A 27980-nucleotide genomic window follows, 5' to 3' on the forward strand; every position below is an offset into this window, starting at 1 on the left:
ATGGACCTTCTCTAGCCACACACAGTCCCATGCTCCCTTCACACCAGAGTCAACAGCTGTCCACTTTCCACAGGTATCATCTGCATATGAAATAGTGTAGTTCTGTTCAACAGCGATGAAGTTATGTAACAGGAAGCTCTCCAGTAAAGCCAGAACATTCACTCAAAATGTATACTGAGCACTTCAAAACAGAACAGCCTTATTAACATCAAAATCACCCAGATATCAGCACCGAAATCCTACACTATGCTATTCTGCCAGTAAGTGCAAGAAGTGCATAAAAGGGCAAGACACTATTTTACAACCTTTAAAACAAACAAAACTAATTTAAACAAATTTGTGGCTTAGATCCTTCTAAATAATGAGTTTTGAAGTTTACCATAAAATTAAAATTACAACTGAGCTACCTAAACTTTAGAATTGCTTGTTCTTGGAACTGAGAAGTAAAAACTAATAAAAAAACTCCACTTGAAAACTAAACAGCAGCACCATTTTCTTTTCTGTATTCAAGGGTGCACCTTAAAACTCACCAATTTCAAAGAGCAACCTAAAGAACATGCAGTTATTTCCTCAGTCTTTGAGAACCATTCCACAACGATCCTCCACAGTCAGCAATTACAAGAAAGCATTCCATTGGTTAATGTACTCTTTGTCTTTTGTATGAAAAGAGAGGGATTTTTTTTTAACTTACATGACCACCCAAAAATAACTACCTATTCACTAACACAGTGATGTTATGTGAGCCTTCTCTCTCTTTCACTAATTGTTTAAAGGCCAAAGTAAATTTCATACATTTTAACATACAAAGGCAACCTGAAGAAACACAAAATATGGTCACATATAAAGTAGTTAGGAAATGTTGGGAACTGAAGATGCATATCCTCCTGTGTTCTGTCCATTTTTAACAATTTTGTACGTATTTGTGCATTACAAAACTCAATCTTCTACAGTTTATGCACACAGTGATCACTGGATACATTGAAAACCACTAGATGCCCTATACACTTCATGAGATAAAGGGGAGAAAAAATTAGTCATTATGAGCTGATTAGTTGTGAAGTATTAACATTATGCTTTCTTTATTAAAATAATATATAAAAACTATACTGATACTGAGATGCTGATGAAAACACTTTATAATCATAAAAACTTGCATTCAGGCACTATAGGTTTTGTATCTGTGACATCTAAACAAAGTAATTGTTGGTTATCAACTAAAGAATTTACCTAATTATGTAAGAAACACCAAAATGTGAGAAAGCAAGTATACTTAGAGATAATTGGCTTAGTTAATAAAGTGAACATTTCCAATTCTAACCTGCTAGCATGTCAAAACAAAGCTATTCCAGTACCTGTAAGAAACGTCATTCTCTATGTATTTCTGAAAAACAATTTCATAAGAGGCCAACCTGACAGCTTTCATCACTTCAGCTGGAACCTAATCCATCTGAATAGGACTGACTAGTGCCTCTCATTCCCAATTTACTTTTTCTTAGCTGATCACGCACAACAGTAACACAATCCCACTTTTATACACACTGCTCCCTATCACACAGCATTGCTGTAAATGCTACCCTACCTAGCTCTGTCAGCATTTTATTCACAAGACTAAGAAAGTAACCATTCTTGGTTGACAAGTACCAGCACTGACAAGTTAAGTCATCCATAACATTAAATACATTAACTATTGCACTACTCTGATATAAATTACATTGTAAAGATGCATTGTGCAACTTCAAATTAACTTTTAAGTACTGGAAGACTTCCCAGAGGTAGTCAGTACATAAACAACATCTCTATTTAATCCTTATCTCTGCTTAACCAAATACATAACCAATACCATAGCTTAAGAAATTTGACAACACAGCTGACCAAACTACAACCATAAATTAAGCATTACCCACCTGTGTTAAAAGATTATACACATCAAACACACCTGAAAACTCATGAGCTGGATATAGAATAACCAAACATGTACTCATGCAGGAAAACACTTCAAAATATAGTTCTACAGTAAATATTTCATCCAGACACATTAGTCCAATTTTTATTACCTATGCCACGTTTCAAACACATTGAAGAACTTCTTAAAAACAGCATGAAAGTCTGTAAGACATATGACAAGTTTACCACAGACAGACAGCACTAGACTAACACAATAATTACAAGTGCTCAAGAAACAGACCAACGCTAAGCTGGGTTTCACATGGAGTACTCCACATAAAATTTAACTAAAGAAATTTGGTTAAAACATGGCAGGGAAGCTGGGACTAGATAATCTTTAAGGTGCCTCCAACCAAAACCATTCTATAACTCTGAAATAGGTACTCCTAGAAAAGTTCTTCAAGGTATAAGCTAAAACAAAGTGACAATAGCTGTGCCAAAAGTAGAACTGATTAAAAGAAGGTTGTCAAAACATGATTAAAAAATCTATTAAGAATAATACATATACTAATAGGAACAGGCGTTACTTTACTGCAAATTGTAATTTATTACATAAACACAAACAGTGACAAAAATTTATATATGAGAAACATAACTAGTAAAACATTTTAAATACTTTAACCAAGGTGTTGAAAGGAATTTAAAAATATTTTTATTTATGTTAGGTAATGCATACAGAAAAAACTACTTAAATATTGTCACTGAGTTCCTCTATTACAACTCTTACACAACTACAATATCACATTGAAGTGATTAAGATAACCAGTCAGCTTTGAAAAGCTGATCATTTTTCATCAATGTAGGGAAAAAAAAAAAACAAACAAACAGTGTGCTTGAACTCACTGCAAATACATACACCTCAATAATCTTCTAAAAGGTAAATATACCTATGTAAACATGCTTCTCCAGGGAAGTGAAACCTGGCAACAACCAAACTAAATCTCACATCACTGAAACCTAAATTCAAGATTAAAAAAGTAGGCTGTTGGCAATTGTAATTCTTACTAAAGCTGAGTACTGTTTTCAGACTTGAACATAAGTTAAAATGAAGTGACATATTAGTATACTAATCTAATTGCTATCCATCCTTTTGTACCACACATTAGTTCAGCCATCTGACTCAACACATTACCAACCAGCAGGAAATCAGCAAGGCAAGTAAACATGCAGAGCCAGCAAAACCTTACGGAATCAACTACAGCTACCATCATCACCCTCTGACAAAGTGAGAAATATTATTGCTACTTACATTTCTTTTACTGCAGTGAAAGATATTAACTGTTATTTGTCCTGTTTTATTTTTTTATTCCACATAGTGAATGGGATGTTCAACTTAATTGCAGTTGAGTGTGTTAAAACCTACTTAGATCATCTTACAGTGTTTCATTTCTGTCAAGAAAAAACAAAACTCTTCAAAAAAAACTCCATTAAGAGTATTTTTATACTATAACAAAATCCCATTGATTCTCAGAGGTCAAAGTAGAGTCACATTCTTTTTGCTCCTTTACAAAACAAACATATGCCTTTTAAAACTTTAAAACTTCTAAAAACTACTTTTTAAAACCACAGTGCTACCTGCTCTATTAGGTGGATTCTCATTTCAACCAACACAGAACTAGTTCACCCCCTTCAAACATAACAGAGCTTTCACTTACAATAATGAGAATATAGCTGGCCTGCCTACTATGTAAACAGATATTAGTATTTGGTTAGTGGTACTACTCTAGAAGTAATCAGAATAAAACAGACTAGGTTGAGCCTTGTAATCATCCTTCTTTTTCATTTTACACACAGTATTTGATTTGCATACAACATCAGTTCCCCATTAGGCAGATTTGCCCTGACAGGTGAGGCAGCCAGTGTCAAAACAGCCCTCAGAGTATTTGGGTCAGTACAAGTCTGAACTACCTTGGAGATGTGTTGGGGAAGATGAAATAGGAAAACCTTATAAATATGATTGCCTGGCAAAAGATTTGGAAAATACAGACATTGAGATGAGAACTAGATTTGAAATAGCAAACCTTGACTACTGAATAACTATAAAACAATAGTATAGCCAGGCTGAAAGCAATCCCCCCATCTGATTAAACAATGCCCTTTACCTGCAGATAGGTCCAAGGGTCACATGGAATGCTCTGTCTCACCCCCAATGTATGGTTCATCCCACACCTGTGACCCTCCCCTGAAGTATCAGGTATCTGTGACCCCATTGGCCCAAGTCCTGTTCCAGCCCACCTTGAAGCCCCCTGATAAGGTGTGCCCGAGGGACCGGACGCTCTCTTGGACCTTCCCCTGGGACCCTCACCTGGAACCCTCCCTCTCTCACCTTCTCCCTCTCCCCGTGGGCCTGCCACAAGTTGCGCCTGGCAACTCCAAGCAGGGCCTTTCCCCCTTTTAATAAACCACATTTTCTAAGACCTGACTTCAGAGATCTCTCATCCATCCAAACCGTCCTGGAGACCCGCACTCGTTACAGAGATGTCCTTTTAAAGGTACATGGGTAATTTAGGCTGTTTGACAGGAGATTCCAAGTGGCATGGTTATGTATGCGCTCACATCAGCAATCCACTAAAACCTAATAAAACAAAACCACAGCCTTTCCTCAAAAAACAACTGCAATCTTCAGGAATGTGAAGAGGTGGCTGTTCCTTGATAAACTACTACTAATACTTTTAGAGTTCCACAATGTAACCATCCTGGGAACTATGACAATATTATCATATACTCATGGTTCCTAAATAGCAAAAAATGCAATTATTAACTGAAATAATTTTTCAGACTTGTAATCCTCAATCACTAATACTAAACAGTAACAATTATTGCTATTACTGCATATTTAGGCCCTGCCTTGTGACACCACAAGCTTCTTTCCATGTAAATAAATATGCACTGTCTTGGTCTATATTTTATTGTCTAAGCTAACATTCACTTGTTCAACACCAAGAGGCATTTTCTAAAAAGTCTGAATCACACTCTGCTGGGAAGTAGACTTTTATGAACAACCTTGTGAAACACTATAAAGCAATGGAAGATGTGATCTTTTCCCTATGATATTCAAGACCTGACCAAAAAAAAAAAAAAAAAAAAAAAAAAAAAAAAAAAAAAAAAAAACAAAAAAAAAAAAAAAAAAACCACTAATAATGCTCCAGTATCAGAAACATGACTCTTCCAAAACAAGCATGCCGGAAAGTTCTTATCTGTGTGCATCTTATGGATCACTTTTACTGCTACAGAACAACTGTGCTCCTATCTGGTAACTTGCTAAATTCAACCAGTCAGCTATGCTGGCATTTTTCCATCCAAAGACCTCTGCCACATGAAGTAAGGTATTAACTGACAGCAGAAGAAGATACTGTCCCACAGCATAGGAGGAATGAGACAATTTGCCTCTGGGTTTCACAGATATTTCCTGACAGCAAAGACATGGCAAGACTCCAAAACTTTGGGTTTACTTCAGGCACTGGAAAGCAGTTTCCTTTAGCAGACACATACATTTTGTTTTCCTCATCCCAAACCACCTTCTACTCCCAAACTGTCTTTACTCCACCCACAAGTCCCATTTTCCACTTATGGAGGATACAATTCTTCATTTATTTAGTTAGTCCTAGTTTTTCACCCAACCTCACTCTCCCTGTATTCTTCCAGAGTCCACAAACCACGAAGGATGGCTACACCTCTAGACTACTGTGCTTCAACACAGTATCTTCCTGTCTAAAAAACAATTCCTTCATAAAAGCTGAGATTTCGGGAAAAAAGCCATGATTTTGCTTAAACACACGAAACTCAGCCCATTCTCCCAAGTCCGTTCCCCAAATCCCAGAAACTCGCAACAGCAATTACATGGCTTTCCAGGTTGGTGTAAAGCATCCCTGTCCTATAAGACAGCTCAGTAAAGGAAACTGCATGGAGGTACAGCACACAGTAAGCAGGATAACTTTTTTGTGCTCAAATCCAAACATGACCTATGTCATTTAAATCTAGGCAGACTCCAGACAAAATAATAGAAGTACTCACTTTAGCAACCTCTCACAGAAAAAAAATCAAGTGCATTTTGTTTTAAAATACTAGGACTTTTCTTCCCATGTTCATTCTTGAAAAGTTTTTCACTGCTTTAATTGAAGCCTAAACCATATACTTGGCATGAAAAGTTTCAGGTAGTTCTGCAAAATTAAAACAGCAGAAGAGGCCATTTAGTGGAATGTATAATGCAAACTTAATCACAAGTTGTATCTGAGCTATTTAAAATATAAATGATAGTACAGCACATTCCAGAGATCGTATCTGCAGCTTTACATTACATAATTTATCCATTTCTTCAGAAACACACCCATACTCTGAATGACTGAAAAAGAATCTCAATTTATGCACTAGAAATACAAGGATTACTGGTACCATATTAATAGTGTATTTCTTTTCAGTGTCATAGTGTTTGGTACCAGATACTACAGTGGAAGATAACATCACCTCTGCCAACCTACCTATAAAGTCACTATTTTAACACTGTTTCATGTTTTATCTTACACATCTTAAGGAGAACCACCTCTTAGTAAAACTCAAAAAACATCAAACATCCCACAGAAACATCCCTCCTTGTCCTTCCCCCTCTCTCTCCACCTCTGCTACCTACCCCCATGCCCCCACTATACTAAGATGTATTTCAACTTTAAATACAGGGTATAAAAATGGAACCGAGATGAGGCCTCTACTACACACCAGCTTACACTACTGCTTCCAACATTAATTGCCAGAACTATATTCCACCTAAGCAGATGAGCCATCGCTCATTAAATCCCAGCCATGCACGACTAGTAATGGTATATAGCTGAGGCTACGTTACCAGAAGGGAAATAAAATTTTAACACACACTGTATTGAGCAGGAGTAGAAAAGTTTCATTTTTTTCCTCCAATTAACATTCCAGACTTGTTTTTATAAGCACTGAATAAAAAGGCAGCTAAAACCTGAAACAGCCTTTAAGGATTCCATTTTATTTTACTTTCTGTCTCTTTCTGTCTAACTCTTCTCTTTTACCAGTTCTCACGTACTGGCTGCAGGGGGAAATCTCTCTTTTTTTTTTTTTTTAATCATCTTTGAAAGAAAACGAAAAAAGCAAACAGTAAATAGGCAATCCCCTCCTACCACTAGACCTGCAGAACATCTGGTAAGGAGCTTGACTTATTTCAATTAATTGCACAGTGGAAAAAAAAAAAAACAACAAAACCAAAAAAAACCCCACAACAACAACAACAAAAAAAGAAACTTAAACGCACACACACAGGAAAAAAAAAACACAGAAAAACATACAAGAGCTTTTTGGGGTCCTCTCACATTTTCAGAACTCATTTCAATGTGATTTTCCTACAGAGCATGGAACCACACTATCACACCATAAAGTGTTCTTGGAAGTAGCAAAAAGCACTCTGGGTAAAGTCCATAAAGCTACACACACTGTAGTGAGGAACTAGAAGTACAACCAGTAACACTAGTTGTAATTATTATTCAAAACAGCCTGAATGCATGGTAGATACAGTTCAACTTGACAGGGAAAGTTTACGTGAGTAATATGCTATTAGTTTCCCTCATTACTGTGGCCAGTATCACATGAAAACATCTCAGCTCGTATATTTTCTCAGCTTTGAGAAGAAGCAGCCTTGGTATCAACTCTCATGATTCCTCTAAAAACTTTGAAAAAGACCAGTTTAACACTGAACTGCAAATTGCAGCTGTGCATTTCAAAAGGAGACTGGGAGCTCTGCACTCCATTTAGGTGTCTCCCATGATCCCCCAACTCCTCCTGAAGCAGCAAATTAAAAAAAGTAAATACATAAATAAACCTACTGCAACATTTTTCGGAATAATCTGTCACCTGCAACACCTCTCATGTACTTTAATTACAGTACTCTCCTGTCAGTACTGAAATTAAAGTGAAACATGAAGATATTGCTGACTGCATGATGAAGCATCTCCTCACATCTTCACAACTTCCTATACTAGGAGGAGATCCTAAATTAAAGTTTTTAGTTGATATCAGTATAGAAGAACATTCTGCAATGAAATTAAGAGACCAGTGTATTTGAGCAACCTGATTCTCTTATTTACTACAACTTCACCAAATTATTTCAAAATTGTGAAGCAGACAGTTTGCACTGGAGAAACCTACTAAAATTTATGTTGTTTCTGCCAAAAGTCAGTGAACTGACTTTTGATCTCTCAGAGAAGAACCAGTAGTTAGTAAAACCAGGAAGTAAATTCAGTTTCCTACCTCCTTCCATTCCTTTTCTATTTCTGAAAAAAACGTAATCAAAAGACAACCCTAATTTTGCAGAATCACACCCTGACCTTAACAAACAAACAGCTCTAAGCACACAATCTTTTCTTTATTAAATAAACTACTTCTAACACTATTCAATGTCTGGTTAAGAACATGAAAGATAAAAAGCTGCATGGGAGAAGATGTTTTTTGGTTTGTTTTTAAAAACATCGCAATGAAATGCCAAGAACAACACTGGACTTCAAGATGTTCATGAAGTTTTCTCAAAAGGCATTACCAATCAGTTTAACTAATTTTAGCATGACCAAATGCACAGATCAATTCCTTAACTTAGGAATGACTAGATGCCCTACCTAAAAGTCTTTGTTAATGATAAATGTTAAGGTATGTTATTTACTAGAGACAAACTGAAAACAGCTTTACAAATTCAGTCAACAAAGCCAAACAGAAACTAAACTATGAACAGTAAGGCTGCAGTAAACACTACTTATGAAAACTATGAAATGTTAGTACAGATTAAGAGTCTACAGGATGACTGGAATAAAAAATGTAGCAGATTAAATCCAATGCTACATAGAGGCAAATTGAGTGGGGAAAAAATGTGTTCTCTTACACATAATGCAAAGGTTCAACAGTAACAATTCAAAATAAAGTGCACATCATTCTGAGAGGGATAACAAAGACTTTTGAAAAACAATTAATATTAGGACCCCTAAACAAACAGAACTGAAAATAAGAGACAGAGTATGTTTAAAATAAAACAATGGTTATCATTACTAAGCAAGCAGTACAGAACACACAAGTTTCAATAAACAAGAAAGCCAAAATACAGTGTGTCTTCATTGCCGTTTATGATAATATCAAGACTTTTTGTACTGTGCACTGTAGAGAATATCTTGCTTCACCTCAAGAAAAACCTTTTTGAAAGCTTAAAATATAGGTATCAGTGAGGGGAAGTAGAAAAATGAGGTGGAAGCAGACAGCATAATGTATCTGGTTACAAGCACAGACCTAAGAAAACCAGTTTAGTGAAAAGATAAAGAAGACAAGAACAGATGAATGGCATAAAGAAAGCCACTCAAGCCTATTTCCCTTGTTAAAACTCAAGGCGAAAACCACAGTGGATCAAGTGAAGGCTGCAAAAGAAACCCATTTTGATATACTACAGACAATACTGCCAAACTCTGAACACAACTACAGAGAGCAAACACCAATGTAATCACTGTTTTGGAAATAGGCCAATCAGTGCATAAGTGCACCACACACACAGAGAAATCGTGAAAAAAAGCTTAGAATGGGCATCTCCTCTGTGTTGATTCACGCATAAAACAAAACAACCAAACAAAAAAAAAAAGTAGAAAAAAATAACTAGAAAATCAATCTACACCAGTTTGAAGATAACAGAGCATTAACCATACATGGCACTGAAAGTAAAATGCTACTACTGGTAGTTTTGTTACACCTTACCATTAGTTGTAACACACGTTACAACTTGTTTTTAGGAGGATATTGAAATATTTTGGTTTTTAGGTTTCATGTTTGCTTGATTTTAAATCTGAAACTTAACAAAGGTGAATGGCAATACAGAAGCCCAAGTCTACACAAACATTTAACCAACAAGAAAGAAATAACAGTGGAAAAAAAAGGTTACTGATAACCAAATGGAAGATGCAAAGAACAGTAACAGTGAGCTGTATGAAATTATTCCTGTTCCTTTTATAGATGGAAAAAAAAAAATGCATAGTTAAGAAGGCAACACACCACTCATTCCAGAAAAGAACTGCAAATCTTGAGAAAGTTGTAGAAAATAGATTAAAAATGACAATATAAGAAAGTTCACTACTCTGGAAGAGGGAGACTACATATCCCAAACTATGCACAGAAGTCCAGAAGAAATTAGGTATTCGGCCCATTAATCGAAAAGTCAGGTTTACTATACCAATTCTTCCTTTGTAGGGTAAGAAGAGTTACTAATCATAATAAACACACTACTGCTGGAGAATGAAGTTTCTTAACACCTCTCACACCAGCAAATAGCAAAAGACTATTCTTAGTCATTTTCTGGTTTGCTTGATTAGCTTTCTTCCAGGTTACTGAGCTGAAGCAGATCACTGAAGAATTCACTGAATACCAGAATTAGCAAAAAGAAACAGGGACACCTCCAACAAGAATCTACTTTTTGCATCATCAAGCTGCTAAATTACTTCAAAACTAACCTCCATAACTTTTCTCCAAGGTGACTGCAGTAATTAAAACAAAAGCAGATCCTAAAGCTGTTTTGCAGTAAACAAATTGCACATTATCTTTTTCTACATTAAATAAACACATTCAAGCTTCATCTCTATTCTACACTTGTACTTAGTCTTTCCTAGTTCAAGAGGTGCCTTTGAATGCTTCCAAACAGAAGGCAATAAAAACCAAAGGAACGGCGTAAAAGTTATACCAGCTAACTCTGGATGCCTGTATCTGAACTCGTTCATGTGTTCATTTGAATCTACTACAGTCACAGAACATTAACATAACAAGATTATAAATGCTACTGCACATTTCTCAAGGCAGTTAGGCCAAAACCTTCCATGATCAGAAAATATAGAAATTTTAATTGAAAATATATTCTATAGGAACTTTATTCTGTATTTTCTATAGAAAAATAAAAATAATCCAATATGGTAACATACAGTCAAGAACTTGCCAACCATTTATTTAATTTTGCTACAAATCTACACTTTCAGCAAAAGAATATGGATGAGATACTCATGAACTGCACATCCAGTGTGGGACAGATTTCCAACAACCACCAAAATCAGGCTCTACTGTTTTCATCACACAGCGACTTAATAACCCTTTGCTAATAAGAATTACCTCTCAGGAGGCTTTACTTCACAAAAAAACCAAAAAATGAAGTAATAATTTAAAAAATAAAGAAATAATAAAATCTATCAGAAACTGGTAACAGGTTTGATTTTCTAAAGGGTATAACAAAATTAAATCACAAATAAGAAAGGAGCAGCTCCTGTTTCATATACTTGCTATAAAAATTTTTCATGTTGGCCAAAAAATTAGGCCATATTTTACCTTAGGGATCATGTAACCAAGAGAATCATTCTAACACAGACCTTACATGTGATGTCACTTAAGAGGAGAAACTGGACAAATGAAATGTTTGAAGGAATAACCATAACAAATGCCACACTTGATGTCTTAAGTGTTCCTATTCTCTTCATCTTGAAGTCTGTGTCAAAATCCAATGCTGTTCAGTCTTACTCTCACCTGAATGATCACCTCTTAAAGCACTCAAAAGGGCAGTACAAAAGTGTTGTAGTGAGGACACTTAGTTCAGTGTCCAATTCAAATATCTATTTCTGAATTAATTATCTGCATTTTTTTCTATGAACAGATGATAACCATGCCATCTTTTACTAAGCTTCTTAAACAACATTTTGGCTTCTCTTTTTAATAAAGTGCTCACCATGCATGGGAATCATATCTGTATATTCAGCTCCTAGTTATCATACAGGAAGAGCATCAGCATTTGGCACTACTAAATATAATGAGTAAAGATTTGCTGAAATATATCAGTACCAACAAGTTTGAAAAATGTTGTGCTGCTATCAGAAATTATGGTAACATACTGCTACAGACTTCCAGTGGGACTTCAAGACCAGTTCAATTATTTATGGAACTGCTTCAATGCAAATAGTCTTCAAATACAAGGCTATGTGGTTTTTAAATCTCCTATCACATTAGGGTCAATTTTGGCATAATGGGAAATCTGTGAGGCAGCTGCTAAGTTTCAATTGATTACGCATTAGGTCTACTTTCTAACAGGAGCAAGTATCAAGCAAATAAAGGAACATATTTTTCAAAATACTTGCTGTGTAGAGTTTAAGCAGAATGGTCAAATTTTTTTTTTTTTAACTTAAAACAAAACAAAACAAACAAAAAAAATGCTACACTGTAACTAGTTCTTAAATAAAGGAAGACTAAAGTGTCATCCATCTGAACTAAACAGCCCAAGCAAAATACCCTGCAATTCCTGTGTTCTCCTCAATGTCGAAATGGGTGGATAAATTTAAAGCCTGCTCTCTCAGGAGTTGCTTTATAGGCAATTTTCTCCCAGTATCAAGGTCTGCAATTTCCATTTGGCTGCCAGTTTGCGATTAAATTCATCACCTTTATTATAAAAATGTGCTGCACTCCACGGCCTGCTGCACAAGAATCGCAAGGAAGACATTTTTCACTGCTAACAGCAGCATCATTCCAAGGCAGCCATCACATCCATTCAGACATTAGCGCCTCCAGTGAAATGCAAGGACCTATCGCTCACCTGGAAAAGCCCTAACAGCAGGTATACCTCAGAGGAACTTCTTCACACGTGGTACCTTTAGTGCAACTTTTTCGGTAAAAGCCACCATGACACCTCCTGTGTTAAGTGCTTCTAAAAGTCAGCCGTTTAAAAACAAGTATTAACATTAAACTTGCCTAGCTGTATTAATCAAAACATTTCTAAGAATAATTCTGTCCTCAAACTGACTACACCTTCACCTATACTTTGCACTCCTTACTAAAATACACTTTTAAGCAAGCACTCTATATAAATCTTTGTTACATACATTTTCTTTTTATTTTGTAAACATCTCTTTCTTTCCCACAAACTTTTTTCAGAATTTTCCACTGCTTTTTCCCACATCCATATGATGTATTTTTTCTTAAAAGGTTTTGGACAAGCCTGAAGAATACTCAGGAAAAAAAATACTTAATACCTGCTATGCTACATGTTTTAAGGTGTCCCTCTGATAACTAAAAGGAAAGGCCCAATCTTCACTTTGCTTCCTTTTTATAAATGCTTCCTGAGCTAAGAGGGATGTAATACAAAATCTGTACCTTAAAAAAATATATATATACTACTTGGAAGAACAAAGCAGCAAAGTGATAGCTACGAATAGGAGTAAGAGCTAAGTAAAAGCCACATGCCAAATCTTTATGAAGTTAAAGCCATATTGGGAGTTAAATGGGAGTTAAAGCCATATTGGTTTGGGCTTCATTGAATAAAAGACTTTAAATTACAATAAAACAATAAAAGATAATATGCAATAAGCAATTAAAAATATTACCCTTTAGTATTCAACAAAAAAAAAGCACAAAAATGTCATTTCATCATGTGAAACAGCTGTATTAGTCACACTGAAAGGTAATCAAATTGTATTACAGGTAACCAATCTATATGCATCACAATTTCACACGTTAGCTTATATAAGTTTTACTCTGTTATCTTAAATAATGGTGTACTTGAAAAGGTGCATTTTTTTACCAGTCTTCAAAGATATTTTATAATTAGGTACACAAACAGTATCTCATACAAAGCTGATGTATCTTAATAGTCAATCTATCTTCTTAAGTAATTCCTCTTTATGTGGCCACATTAAGTTGAAGGTAACATTCAAAAGAACATTGCTCTGGTCAACTCTAACATGCCTTTGGAAAATGCAAGAAAAATATGTTAAACCATAAATCTCTGATACCTAGCTGTCAGAAGTCTAAAACTTAAGTAAATTATGGGCACATATAAAAAAATTACTAAGCCTGGCACAACTAAGATGCTTTGCACTATACCAGATGGGTCCCATGAAATGAAATGAAATCAAAGTGCCATCTAGACTTCAGGGACTAATAAAAATTACATATTGCATGGCATTGCCATCACTGTAAATTAGACAAATCACCTGAGGAGCCATTTGGTGAACATGAACTCTAAAATTCAAAGTTAAACAAACAAGGGCTCTTTAGTCCTATTTGTCTACAAAATTAACTTAAATTGCAACAAAAACTGGCATACATTTGTTCACATTTCAGAAAAATACGAGAAACTCTCTTCTGGCAATAAAAAGTGGTATCTTGTAACACTGTAACTAATTGGTTTCCACTGCAATGCAGCACAGAAAGCAGATTTCAACTCAACTTCACTGAAAACAATAGCTTGGTATTTGCAAGCTGAAGTTCCGATTATTTCACAGCCCGGTGCATTCAACAGTTGGCACAACAAGTTCCGGGATTGTTAAATGAAAACTATCAACTAGATAAGATAATGCAGCATCAGTGTTTACCTCTTGCCATTACAGCAAAAATTGAAAGTAGAGCTTTTCTAACTGAAATTACGATGAAAGAAGGATTACTGTTTTGTCATAATCTGTAGAATTAACTAAAGCATGTTTTACTATAAAGGATGGTGCCTCTGCAAAACACCAACAGATATCAGATGACAGGCAACAACCAGCACAAAAAAAAATTTCACACCAAGTTTGCATTATTACATTCACCATGTTCCATAAGTAAATTTCAATGTTACATTTTAAGAAATACAAATATGAATTTTGCTTCCTGTTTAAAATAAAAATCTATTTACATTACTTACTAAAACCAGATAGTTTTATTAATTAAAAAAAGCACTTAAAAATGAAGATTTATAATGCTGGAGTTTCTAATGTACATGTTCTTCATTCACAAAGAGAACAATTTATTTCTTTGAAGTACAGCAGATTCTCCCCTCCACCCCTCTGGCTTTACACTTCAGCAACCTGGTGTATAACTTTTAATTCCATTAGAAAAAATAAGTAATTCTAATAATATTAAACCTTGCCCATAGAGACAACATTTATACCTTGCTAAGCACTTCCTACTACTATACTACTATACTATAGAGGTATTAACAAGTACCACTGCCACAAAAGGGAGGGGGGAAGGGAGAGAGCACAGGAGATAGAGTGTACTCATGTCTGTATACACACATGGTAGAAATAGACAGAGAATATTAAAACAAAACTAATATTTATTTTAACAGTCTGGTAGCCAAAATATCTGCTACTCGCATAATTAGAATGTTGAAGATAATGTAAGTTTTTTATGGAGTAGCTACAGAATAATCAATTTTCTCTTCAGCTGACAGACAAACTCACTGCAGAACAGCCACTTTTAGGAACAAAGTTGAAATAAAGTCAAAAAACATGTCGAAAAAAGTGCAACCCACCACAGAAACTATGCATCTAATATTTAAACTGAATGCTAAGTTTAATTCACGTAATTTTTTAACAGAATTTTACAGGCTTCTAACACAGCATGGATTTCATTTACACTATTTCCATCTATCTCTTAAATCTACTAGAGATTTACAAATTAAGGGGTTATATTCAGAACTGATTTAAAGAACAGATATTTGCAGGATCTGTACCTTGACTACTATGTATTAAACATAAGTTCTTTTTTTCCCAAGCCCATTTACCATTAACACTGAACAACAGGTTCTATCACCTCATAAAGCTGTCCATTGTAGGGAAAAAGTTGAGAGGGGTGGGGGTAACAACCTGAAACATTTAATGAAATATTTACCTAAAGCTAAAGGTACTTGAGCATCTGGAACTGGCTTTAATATCCTTGTTCATGAATGACAACAGTGTGGCTATTTTAATGGAATTTAAATTGAAAGGTTCAAATGCCCTAAAGACAGTTTACTACTGAAATTATTCTATAATAACAGCATACCAATTTGAATTTAGTAGGTTACATCTCTTACACGTACTTTCGGTAATTAACATCTTAACATTTTGGAGCTCCAGTGTTGCAAACTGGACTCTATAGATTAATACAATTAGATTCTCTACATCTCAACTGGGGAAAACATCATCATACTCACTAGCTCAGTAAATACATAACATCAGGAAGTCCTAAAAAATGAATAAAAGCAGATAGGTGAAACAAGTTAAAATTCACGTAACAGTGAACACAATTTTATTCTGTGATCTCATTGAAGTTTCTTGTTTCAAATTTCTACTTCAGCCCATGGCCAAGGACAATTACTTCAATGCAAATGCCCGTAAATCAGTGGTCTTCAACCTTTTTCACTCATATTAAAACAAAAGGTTCCCAAAAAAAGTGAAGACTCAGTGTGGCCTATTTAAAATCTCCCAATAACAGACTTCCTTTTTCTTTGTTATCTGCAGCAACTTTTCATATGCAGAGAGTCTGCAAACAGTAGATTGAAAAACACCATTCTGGTAACTCATATTGCTTTTCACTTAGCTCCATTAACTTTGCTAACAAAAAAGATGCTGTCTACTTCAGAGAGAAAGTGATCTCAAAGGTCTCATGTCAAAGACTATTTTGTTTTCATTCATTTTTCAAAAACAACCCCTTTAGTTTAGGGAAAAAATCTCTTTGATGTTACTTTTTGTGCCAGTGATGGCACAGTTTCGCTGATGGTGCTAAAAAACGAAATATGATTGCTTTGTGATGATTTACTATGTTAGAAAAGGTATGGGCAAGGAATGGCCAGAGTGGCTCAGTGTGACAAGCATGAGAAAAAATAGCATAGATTGCATTGGAAAAAGACACTATGTGCCAACGAAATCTTGATTAGATTATACAAAGATTAACTTCAATATAAATATCTCCATCTCTCTTTGGTGTAATGCATAATCTCGTAACATTTGAAGGGTTAGTAAATAGTGGGTTTTTTGTTTTTTTTTTTTTTTTTTTTTTTTTTTTTTTAATTTGTAACATTTTCTGACCAAAAAGACACCTCAGAGCTCAAGGTAATATGTTATGATTTTTCTGTTCCTTTCATATAATGATCTGTTTAACCTAGCTTTTTCAAAATCAGCTTATAATAAATTCTTTGCAGTTCCTTATATAGTAATGTTTTTTCAAAACATACTCTCTCCTTTCTATTAACTTACTTTTTCATTATACCAAGATTAATAGATGCATACTATTGCACCCATATTTCATTAATTAGCTCAACAGCCTGGAAGTAATTCAGATTTCATTCCCAGCAATATTTATTCCTTCACTTTCCATTAAGGGAATAAAAAGCCCCAACTTTCCATGACAGGGGAGGGTGTGGGAAAAGATAAAAGTTTACAGCAGCTCAAGTTGTGTTTCAACTATATTATGTCCTATAAGAAACTACTTACCCATGTCTCGACTAAGAAAAAAAGCTCCTTAAATGTTAGTGCTTTATTAGTATCCTGCATTTTATGTGAAATTTAAGACTAAGAGCATACAATAAAAGTTGGAAGGAGACATCACAATATACGTCAGATTATTTACAAAAATATTTTAGTTATTAACAGCTGCTGAAAACTTTTAGCAGCCCAGATTCTCAATCTAGAAAAATGCCCTAGAAATGTAATTTAATCTGTGCAACAATTTATGCTATAAGACACCACTACACTATACTAGTTATGACTGCTATACAACATACCAAAATGTTTGATACATATTTCAGTACTGAATTGTGCTCAGGGCTCAGAAAACCTGTACATACAGGTTTAGTAACCTAAGGTCAGTCAGCAGGCAGAAAAAAATACATGTGAAGAGCCCCAACAAAGTAAAAAATTTGATTATTACTTTGAACTGTTTTCCATGTATCAAGTGTTCAACAGTTTGATATAAGAAAAAGCAGACAGAAAGAATTCTAGTACAAACCATACTAAATGGGATTAGCGAGACCTGTGCACATGACAAAAACCACTTAGTTATGCTATTAGGCTGATAGAAGAAATTCCCCCCTCAAATTCCCAACTATTTTCTTTATCCTGGAGGGAAAAAAAAATTAAAATTAAAACTGATGTAATCAGTAATTGAAGCAACAAAGCAACTGAAAGCTGTGAGATCTAAGAAAGGTTAACACAGAACCAGAATAAACTAAATCTGGCTCCACGTTAATTTATCCAAATATATGAAACCAAAGAAGGTTGCTCAGACTGCAAAGATCAAGAGAAGTCCACAAGTCTGTCTTCAAAACATAACTCACATTTATCAATACTAAAGACTGATGTAAATCTTTTCCAATAAATGAAAAACCAGTGGTCCAGCTGTCATTTTAAGCTGTTGAATTTAGTAACCTTTTTGGATTGTAGAAGGGACACATTTCTTCTCCGTTCAGCCAAGCACAAGCGCGTGGTCCCTCCTCACTTAATTACTCAGCGTACACCTAAATACCACCTGCCATCCCTCAACACCCCAGCGCTGGCTGGAGCAGCCACCTACTGCAGCATCCATCTCCCTCCAATTCATCACCGTCAGCTTTCTTGCTGACACTCTTCAGACTTGCCTAGCTGATGAATGGCTCTGTTATTCACCCTATGTTAATCCGAGGCTGACGCAAGAATACCTTGCTGCAGACACTTAACAGTATTAAAACTCAGCACTACCAAGTGCCCCCAGTGTGCATTAAACCTCCCATTTGGAACCAACGTGATTCCTCATGAATAGTTATGAATAACATACAGTTACTAAATCAATAGGCACTACGTTTATGTACCCCATCCCCTATAGACAAAGCTTCCACACAGTCCCTTGCTTCCCTGGAAGAGACACCTGAATTACTACAAGTTGGAAATACTTTGATCCATACAGAATTTAGCCTCAGTCAACTCTATAATTAAGATGATATAGAGAAGTTTTCCCCCTCCTCCGCCTCAAAATGTCAGTATATATCTTAAATGCCACAAGTCTCTAAAAATTTTTTTTGAAGTTTGTAACTTTAATAAGCTTTTCTCAAGAAAGCAAGTTTTACTTTTTCTCCATTCTAAGATGGATTTGATCTCTAGGTAATGTTTTTTCTGGTGGTTTGGGATTTTTTTTTTTCATAAAGGATTATGCTAGTCTTGTCAGAAAAATAAAATTTATCCACAGAATGAGCACAAAATCAGTGCAAAAAATTTCAAAATATGACTCAAATCTCTGTAAACATGGTATGAGAACAGCCAAATATATAATTCCCTGCTAAACACAATTACAGTCACTGATTTTATACCTGAGATAGTAAAGTATCACTCTTCCCCTGAAGATGTTTTAATACACAAATAATCAATCTTCCTGACAGGATCTTTGTTAGAATTCATTTCTGATCCCTACCACATCATCTGTGATCAGATTTTGCTCAAGTCTATTTGAGCATAAAGTTGACATAAGTACATGAAAAGTGGGAACAAAAGAACGTGCATAACAAGCTCTGCTTCAGGTTGATTCAGAGGCAGTATCAGATTTCCATAAAAGCCTCAAGTGATTTAAAGCAGCAGTAATTCCCTCGTAAACTGACTGTATATGAGCCTCTCTGACTATACTTATCTTTATAGATGATAAGATACTTAAGCAATTAAAGAACTATCAACAACTTGTCTCTACCAATGTCTAACACACACCACGTTCTCACTGCACCGCCAATCTTCACAGCAAAAACATCACACTTTAAACAAGACAGCTGGGCCTATTACAGCATTTTAACCTTCAACTTTCACACACAAACCAACTGTTACGGGAACACGCCTGACAACAGATTGTACATGTAGTATTTAGGCAAAGCTATTTTTTAAGTTTGGGCGGGGGCTGACGACTGCAACAACTTTCTGAGAAATTGTCCATGTTGCTTTATGCTGGAGGGGTGCTCCTTCAAAATCAGACAAATTAGACAAACTGAAACTAACTAAAAGCAGTATGGTCAGCAACACTGTTCAAAAGCAACCAGCATCGGGTCAGATTTTTCTTCTTGTGCTCGCCTCCTCCTCCCTGCTCCTGCAGAGAAACCTAAGATATTCACAGCAAAAAGAAGGGGATTTGGCCTGCTCTGCGTCTAAAAATCGAAAACTGTGCAACAACTTTAATATAATTACTTGCAGATTATTAGATTAAGCTGCATTGAGAAGAATATTAACTGATTTGCTACTGCTTCGAAGTCTGATAAATAAATGGAAGCATTATGCAACATGAGCTGAATGCTTTAGTTTAGCTGCCATTTAAACTTATGAACCAGAACATTAGGGTTGTATTAATACTTGTGCTAGCAGATCTGTTGTTTAATTTTTAAAATTTCAGGCACCTGCCATCTCCTACACATTAATGAAAAAAATATACCATAGCTAGGAAATAACATTTTGACCAACTAATGGCTACAGAGATTTCTAAATTAGTATTTTATTCGGAATTGGAAAAAAAACCCCACAAAGGTTCATTATTTCAATAGCTAAAGGGTTTAAAGAATCCAGCAAAGTCTGACTTCCATCTAGTGTCAGCTAGTCTGCAAACAAGCACAACCTTAAAATTCTGAATAGACTAGATGCACAATCAGTTGACATCAATTAGGAGCTCCAGACTTTTAAGTAAATGTTTAAGCAAATGCATTTCCCTCCCCAAGGTGCTGCTCTACATCTTCAGTATCGAACCACCTCAGCCACCGTGCCAACACAGCTGCTCTGAGATCACAGCTCTGATCCATCTGAAAAGAAAGCCAGCACCACACAAAAACAAACTCAAAAAAACCTGACCGGTACAGAATATCAGCTGACCTTTTAAGCCAGAAACTGATCTACCAGATAAGAGTATAAAGTATACCAGATAAAAGTATAAAATTATCTTCCCCTGCCTCTGCTCTGACACAAGCACTCTGATGCATTACTCCCTAGATTACCTAGAAGTGACTTCCCAGCAAAGTAACAAGATTTTAATTGTTTGTCATGCCCGCATGTTTTTACTTTTGAAATCGAGTCTTAAAGAAACATCAACATTTGTAAGGTTATACATCACTGAAGTGTTAACTGTTCCAACTATGAATACCCTCAGATTTCAGTGAGTTATAACGCAAATTGCTTCACGGTTTATCCCTTCTAAAAAAGGGTATCCTGAGGACTTTCCACATGGGCACATGGACACTTCCCGGAGCACTGCAATTATAGTACAAAGTATCAAAATCTTGCTCTGGTTCAGACTGTGCTAGAAACACAGAAAATCCCTCCAACTACAGAAAGGAGTGAAGTGAAAGTATTCAAGTGCAGCCCCAAAACATTTAGAAATATTTTTTAAAGCAATTAAAAAATTTACTTCCAGGTTGCTACTCAACTATGCACCACCAAAAACATTAAAACATCAATAGCTACCTACTGCCATTTCCCGTCAAGAGAACGATTTTTTGCACTGAACTGAGAAGCAAAATTTACTATTTGACACCAAGTGTAAAAAAAAAATCAATTCTCAAATGAAAAGTAACTGAAAATGTATTTTCAATTTCTACTATTTCAAACCACAAAAATAAAATAAATAAAAAACCCTTTTAGCATTACCACACTCATTCCAACCACTAACACTGCTAAAATAACTGCAGAGATCAAAAAAGCTCCAACTTCCAGAGCCGAATTCAGACAACAGCAGTTTAAGTAACACAACTCCACTCCAACCTGCCCTGTCTTGCTCTTCTCAGACATGCAGCTAGTCTGCAAGACACTTTCTCATGGAAGCAAGAAGAGCAAAGTGGAGGGGCAGTTGGGCTAACGAAGACAGATATTCTCTTTAGTGTTGTCACAGCTGTTTTGTTCATTCATGCATAAACTGTCTCAAAAAAATTTAAGCTGTGCTATTAAAAAGCTAACTCCACTTCTATTAAACTTTTCCAAGAAAAACAACCAAAAGAAACACAAACCTGGACATTATTTTAACTGCATTGTACAGGGTTACACAGGATATTTTCTGAAGTCAAAAGTAAAAATGTAATGTTTCCTAACTTTCAGTAACCCCACTCTTTTTCTTATCAAAGGCATATGATTCAGACTATAAACATTACACCTATTATCTATTTCAGGATTCAAACAGTAATTTCAATGTCCCTCACAGACACATATCCTCCTGCTAGCAAGACACAGTTGTAGCTCATGTGGTACTTCTACTGACCTAACCAACTGCATAGTGAGATTAAAAACACTAGCAGTTTTGCTGTTCCTACTAGTTTTCTTAGCACTGGGTTATTAAATTTCAATGAAATGTTAAAATCAACAGAAGACTTTCAGAGTCTGCATTCTGACTAAAATCAATACAGGAAAATTCACACAGCTGGAATGAGAAGTTGTGAGTTTTGTTTCAATAAAGACTAGGGTCAGTGAACGAGGGCATTTCATTAGTTAACAGCTTTCCTGGCAAGGCATTTCCCCCATCTCCCCCCTTTCCCACCCCCCAACATTCCATATAAGCAGACAAATATAAACCATCAATTTCAATGGCAGACTCCTGCTGTACTTCAATCAGCCTGAGCTGTCAGGATGGTCTGGTAATTAACGTTAACACAGGTCTATCCTGTCAGTCACAGAAATATACCAGCATCTAATAATACACCTAATTAATGGGATACCTGCATCAGTGTGCATTTCTAAAAGACAGAGAACACTTTATGGTTACAGACAGTAATTAAAGACAATTCAAATGTACTTGCTCTTCTTACAAAGTCTACACAATTCAAATCATTGTAAGCATCCCATTCCTGGCATTGTACAGCATACTCAGAGGAAAAAAAGTTTTAATCTAAGAATGACTAAAACAGACAATCTGGTCAAAAACATTACTAACCCACAAAAGTGACCATCCGCTTCATGTCTAGCCTTCTCTTCACACCCACAGCACTCAAACATCAGCAACTTCTTTCTATCTGTCGATGCATGTAAATTTCATTTTCATAATCAGGATATTCTAAGTGCTCTCTGAAAATCTATAGAGTTTTTCTCAGTTGGTGGTGGTTGGTTTAGGGTTTTTTTTTTCCCATTTTATTATATTAACCAACACATCTCCAGTTCTTCCCCTTGTGCATCACCAAAGCAGCGCATGCCACTCCCTAATCTACTCCACACTTGGTCAGTTGTTTCTAACCATAGCAAGGGATTTTTACACGACACCAGTTATTTTAGAAATTACTGTATTCAGTTTCAGAGGAAGAAAATGCAACTCAATTGCAACCTTAATGAGAAAGTTGAACTAGACAAAAACATTAAATTCTATCATGCCTCTCCCAATTCAACAAGTCAGCCACTCCTGTACAGAACTAAGTCTAATGCGGTTACTCTTATTTACAAAAAAAAAAAAAACCTGAAGACAGATATTTTAACAATTAATTATTGGTAAGCAACAGAGAACAAACCACTTTCAAAGTATGAGCTTAAAATAACTGTTTTAGTAAATTAAGACTTGTATCAGTTAAAAAATACCCTTTTTTTAGTTACATGCCAGGTGACTGCAATCCTATAAATGCTCCAGATACAGCTCCAAAAATAAAGTAATTTAAAAAGAACTGAACTGTTTCTGTTTTAAATATTTTTCCACAAGCCAAAAGAACTGCCACACTGTTTCTTAAGTGCAGTGGAGCTTTTGGTTTGGCGTTATGAGAGGCTGTGCCAAGGTATTAAAGCCACTCCCTCCCCCGCCGAAAAATAACTAAACACCCACACCTCAAAATAGCTCTTACAAGGTTTCTGAATACAAGTTCTAGAAGCATTACAACATTCATAAATCAGAAAAACACCTCTGACCATTAAGTTTTAAGAGATAATTAAAGAACCAAATTCAATAGAGTAATAATGATAAACAGCACACAAACAATACTCAGTGCTCTTGTGGCATGCTATTTTGACTATTTTAACATTAATACACCAAGTTTAAAAATTAGTCTGAGACTCTCTGGGCAAACACCTTTCATAAGGCCTTTATCCCAAACAATATTCATCCCTGAATATTGCATTAAGAAGCATATTTTTAATGAATTAATAGGGGTCCATTGCAAGATCTGATACAAGTGAAAAAACTGACATGCTAATGTGGCCAGTGCCTGTCCATCAAATCTGACAAGTCAGCAAAACCCTAGCTAAGCACAGGCTACATTTACATAATCACGAACAATAAGGTCATGTACAAAAGTAACTAGATAACTTCAGAGGGAGAACTCATTTACAACACCAGAACACAATTCTTCAGCCCTACTTCATGCACACATTTTGCTTAATACAACCAGACTGATGCAAAAACCACACTCTTGGGCACTAAGCTCCCCATGTTCACATGCACTTTTCTCAGTGAGAAAACTAAACAGAGAGAGCAACATTCATCAAAAATTCATCCACATGTTGCCTACTTGGATGTTTTTACACTTTTAAGTCACCTTCAACACAGTTTTGAAGGAAAGACTAAGTTTTTCAGGGATAGGTTACCAAGGAAAAACAAATTCTTGATTAAGTCCTCTTCAATCTCTTTTTGAAAATAGCTCATACCACAGGTCTGATCTGTGTACATTCTGATCAGGTGCAAGTCAGAGTCTGTGCACTTACAGGTTCAAGAAAACAAAATGTAAATTTATAAATTAGACTACTCAGATCTCAGTTAATAGTTCAGGCACATTTGTTCACAGTCTGATGAAAGAATACAACTGAAGCACCTCATTAATTTCAATCTGTCAACATGCTACTGAGGAGTTTGAAATGTCCAATTCAGTTTTTAAAAATAGTGCAAGAAAACAGGTACAGATCTATTCACTGTCCACATAGGGAAGCATTAAAATATATAAGTTGTCAGGAAAAAAAATCCAGGTTAACATCATAAAAGTTAATATCTCAAAAGCTTAAGCAAAAAAAAGAAAAAAAAAAATCAGGTCACATTTGATGGTGCAAACAATTACAGGAAATACAGCCTATTCCACATTCAGGAAAAGCCCTCTCTTCCCACAGGTTTGCACCAGTCTGATAAAAACAATTCAGCTTCCTAGTTATTATGATGTGCTCTTTAAACATCCTTGTTAATCCACAGAAGGCTTATTTACACATAACAAGTTAAAAGCACACATATGGAAAAATAACTGTAACCTAAACAAAACTGTAACTTTCATATTTTATGAAAGTAGTTCTTAAAAAAAAGGTTTCCTCAATACACTTCTTACATTTAAGCTAGTCTTCAAAAACAAAATGCTGCAAGACAGGGATCATCTATCAAGTTAAGCACTAAAATTTTCTGAGATCAAAAAGTAGGATAGAGTTCAGAAAGGAAAACATGCTTTGGATAATACACACAGCATAGAAATGGACCCCAAAAAAATCTGTAACCTAACCAGACTGGATGTACTGTTCACCTAAAACCACAGGTCTCTTTCTATCTCTTGCTGCATACAATTACAAGAAGTAACCGCAGCAAAAGCCCATTTGAGTTCTGTTTTTAAATACTGGCATATAACAATAAATAAGTAATAATAAAAAAAACTACCCTAGCATTCCAGTAGGGAAGGCAATCCCACCTTTTATTTGTTTGAATTCTTAGGGTTGGGACTTTATTTCTTCATTTTGATCAGCACACAAAATAAAAGACAATGGCTGATCATAATATTATTCTTCTCAAGCATAAACAAAACCTTCAGGAAAATGGTTGTATTATAACTAAAAAAAAACCAAAACAAACACCTACCTAAAGCACACAACAACAAACTAGAAGAAGCAAATAAAATGACAGGGTGGAGGGGGCAAAGAGGGAATGTGAACCCTGTAACTTTATTTCTAGATTATATATACCTATATATACATGCACTTGCCCCAAATACCTGGTATTCTCAAGGGTGCCAGGAAACAAATGATGAAACCTTGAAATCATACACTTTTCAGTAAGCACATTAAATCCTGCAGACTTTTCCAGCAAACCTGTAGTTCACTATTACTAATCCTCTGCTGGAGGATGTCAGTGGAGCATACAGTTCAAGATATTTATCACAGCCCCCACTGATGGCCAGGATAGGTGTTTTACAGGGAAGCACTTGTTCCAACAGGGAAGCACTTGTTCCAACTTCTCAACTGTTCACTGCTACCGCCAGTTTCACCTATGTAATACTGCCTGTAAAAATACAATACGTGGAGAGCCATGCAAATACAGATACCTGCACAAATCCACAAGTATTCTGTCATTCTTTGGCGTCTTCTACCAGATTTGATAATTTTACTGCCCGAGTCAATAGTGGTGCTCGCGGACTCACGCCTCAGAAAAAAAAATAACTGGCGCCCCTTAGTGTTCAAATTCTGAAGTCTTGAAGCAATTTACTAGATTTGCATGAAACTTTTTTTTCAACATTCCAAAAAGTTTTCTGCCTCCACAATACTTCCACCCATTTGCCAACGTAAACAGGAAAAGCAGAAAAGCTTAAAGGGATAGCAGGCTTCTTCCAGAGACCATTTAGGAAGACAGGTTATACTTTATTTGCTTTTCTTTAGAAGAAGAGAATGAAGAATAGTTCCAACACAGTCCTTAAACTTTGTCAGCAAGAGTCACAAAAGCTCTCATTTTGGAACTCCAATACTTTGCAAACAGACTTCCAGAGTTTTCAGTATTTCAAAATATATGACAAGATAGAAGTATTTCGGGAATTCCTTTTTGAGAGTCTTTTTTGTGTCGGGAAAAGTTTTTCTTCCTTTTCTTCTCTGAAAATAAAAAAACAGCTTCAGGCCTCCCCGGCCAAATACATAAAGCTGAAGAGATTCAGGAATTTAAAAATCCGTTATCAAACCTCTGGAAGGCTCATTTGTGCTATAAAGGAGTCTTCTCGGTCAAGTTTCTTCTTGATGTTTATTGTCAATCTAACTATTCTGAAGAAGTTGTTCACTGTGGTGACCAAGAATATAATTTCTAAAATAGTTTTGCTCTTCACATCCACATTTGCTCCAATATAAATTCAAACTCCTCCAAGTATCTTGAAAATAAAAATAGACTCTCCCATTATAATGCTTCCCATTATCAGTATTTCAGTATTCTTCACCATTTGTTTGGGTTCCTTTAAATTCCTCTATCATTTATTTCAGAAGGTAGCATTTTCTCGACACGCTATTTTTGTGTCATACTACAGTCGCTATCTCATTTTTACAGTCTTGGCAGAGGGCGGGGAGTTGTTCTACCAAATATAACCAGTTCTTTCATCTTCTGAGGTCAACAACTTCCCAAACTTCTTTTAACGAAGACGAATACATCCGCAAACCAGAACCCTAACTCAAAATCTCGAAAATCAGTACTTCATACTAAGAATCCCAACAAGTTGAAACTGTATAAATTATTTATGGTCATATCATATCCTACAAAGCTATCAGATACGATTAAACAAACAGGTCTAAGTCTTCAGAAAGCCTAGGTTTAAAGTCATAGGAAAGGAAATGCCTTCGACAAGAAAAACAAACCTGTGAACCCGAGTACAAGGCGAATTTAAAATACTAAGAACAAGTATTTCACCTAATTTTTGATACACTGTGGGTCTGTTACTGTAGTGGGAAAACGTATGGGACACAGGAAGTTCCCAGCTCGTACTTTTCTTGTTAATTTCTAAAGCGTGATTATTTGTTTGTGAAATCCTAACCCCAAACAAAGTTATTAGGAAAAAAATTAGGTGCAATGGGGGGGCCTCGTCCCGTGCCAGGAGCGGGTGCGAGGCTGGGGTGGACGTTTGGCAGGAGCAGACCAGGCAATTTCGTAATCCTTTTTGTTTCTCCCCCTTCACTAAAGTCACACGTAGGAGTCTTTCAAGTTCAGTTTCTTTAAAAGGTAAGGATAGCTGAGAGAAGAATTTGCTCGGCTTCCCTTGCGATATAGGAAAATCGTAATTAGTTTGCGGCCAATTCGGGGTGGGGTAGATCTGGAGCCGAAGAAAGAACTCAGCCCCTCTCCGCCTTAGTCATTCAAGTCCAAGCAGCTTCCAGAACAGCCAAATCTCGAAACCAAACACCCCCCGCCCCCCCGGCGGGGGCCCTGGGGCCGGGCGGCGGAGCGCTCCGAGGGCGCCGGCAGGACCCCTGTGTCCCCGGCCGCCGCGGGAGGGAGGGATGGAGGGAGGGGAGCGCCAGCCGCCAGCCAGCCTTTCCCCTCCTCCCTGCCTTCCCCCAAAGCGCATTCCTGAGCTCCTCTCCTCGCTCCCTCCCCTCCGTGCTGTAGTTACCCTTCCCCCGGTT

General features: G+C 36.1%; 1 protein-coding gene across 10 annotated transcripts in view; it reads right to left on the bottom strand.

Moving 5' to 3' along the window:
- The window catches only part of QKI (QKI, KH domain containing RNA binding), a 150767-nt gene that overhangs the window by 121583 nt on the left and 1204 nt on the right, over positions 1–27980 (bottom strand). Inside the window, exon 1 of one of the 10 annotated variants that reach the window (XM_068185236.1) lies at positions 25931–27939. The exons of the other annotated variants lie outside the window; for them this stretch is intronic. Within the exon in view, the coding sequence (XP_068041337.1) occupies positions 25931–25958 (28 nt within the window). The 5' untranslated portion in view covers positions 25959–27939. Of the gene's footprint in view, positions 1–25930; positions 27940–27980 lie in introns of those variants that run through there. 10 annotated transcript variants of the gene reach the window in all.

The sequence above is a fragment of the Anomalospiza imberbis genome, chromosome 3 (assembly GCF_031753505.1).
Source record: "Anomalospiza imberbis isolate Cuckoo-Finch-1a 21T00152 chromosome 3, ASM3175350v1, whole genome shotgun sequence".
In the NCBI taxonomy this organism is placed as follows: Eukaryota; Metazoa; Chordata; class Aves; order Passeriformes; family Viduidae; genus Anomalospiza; species Anomalospiza imberbis.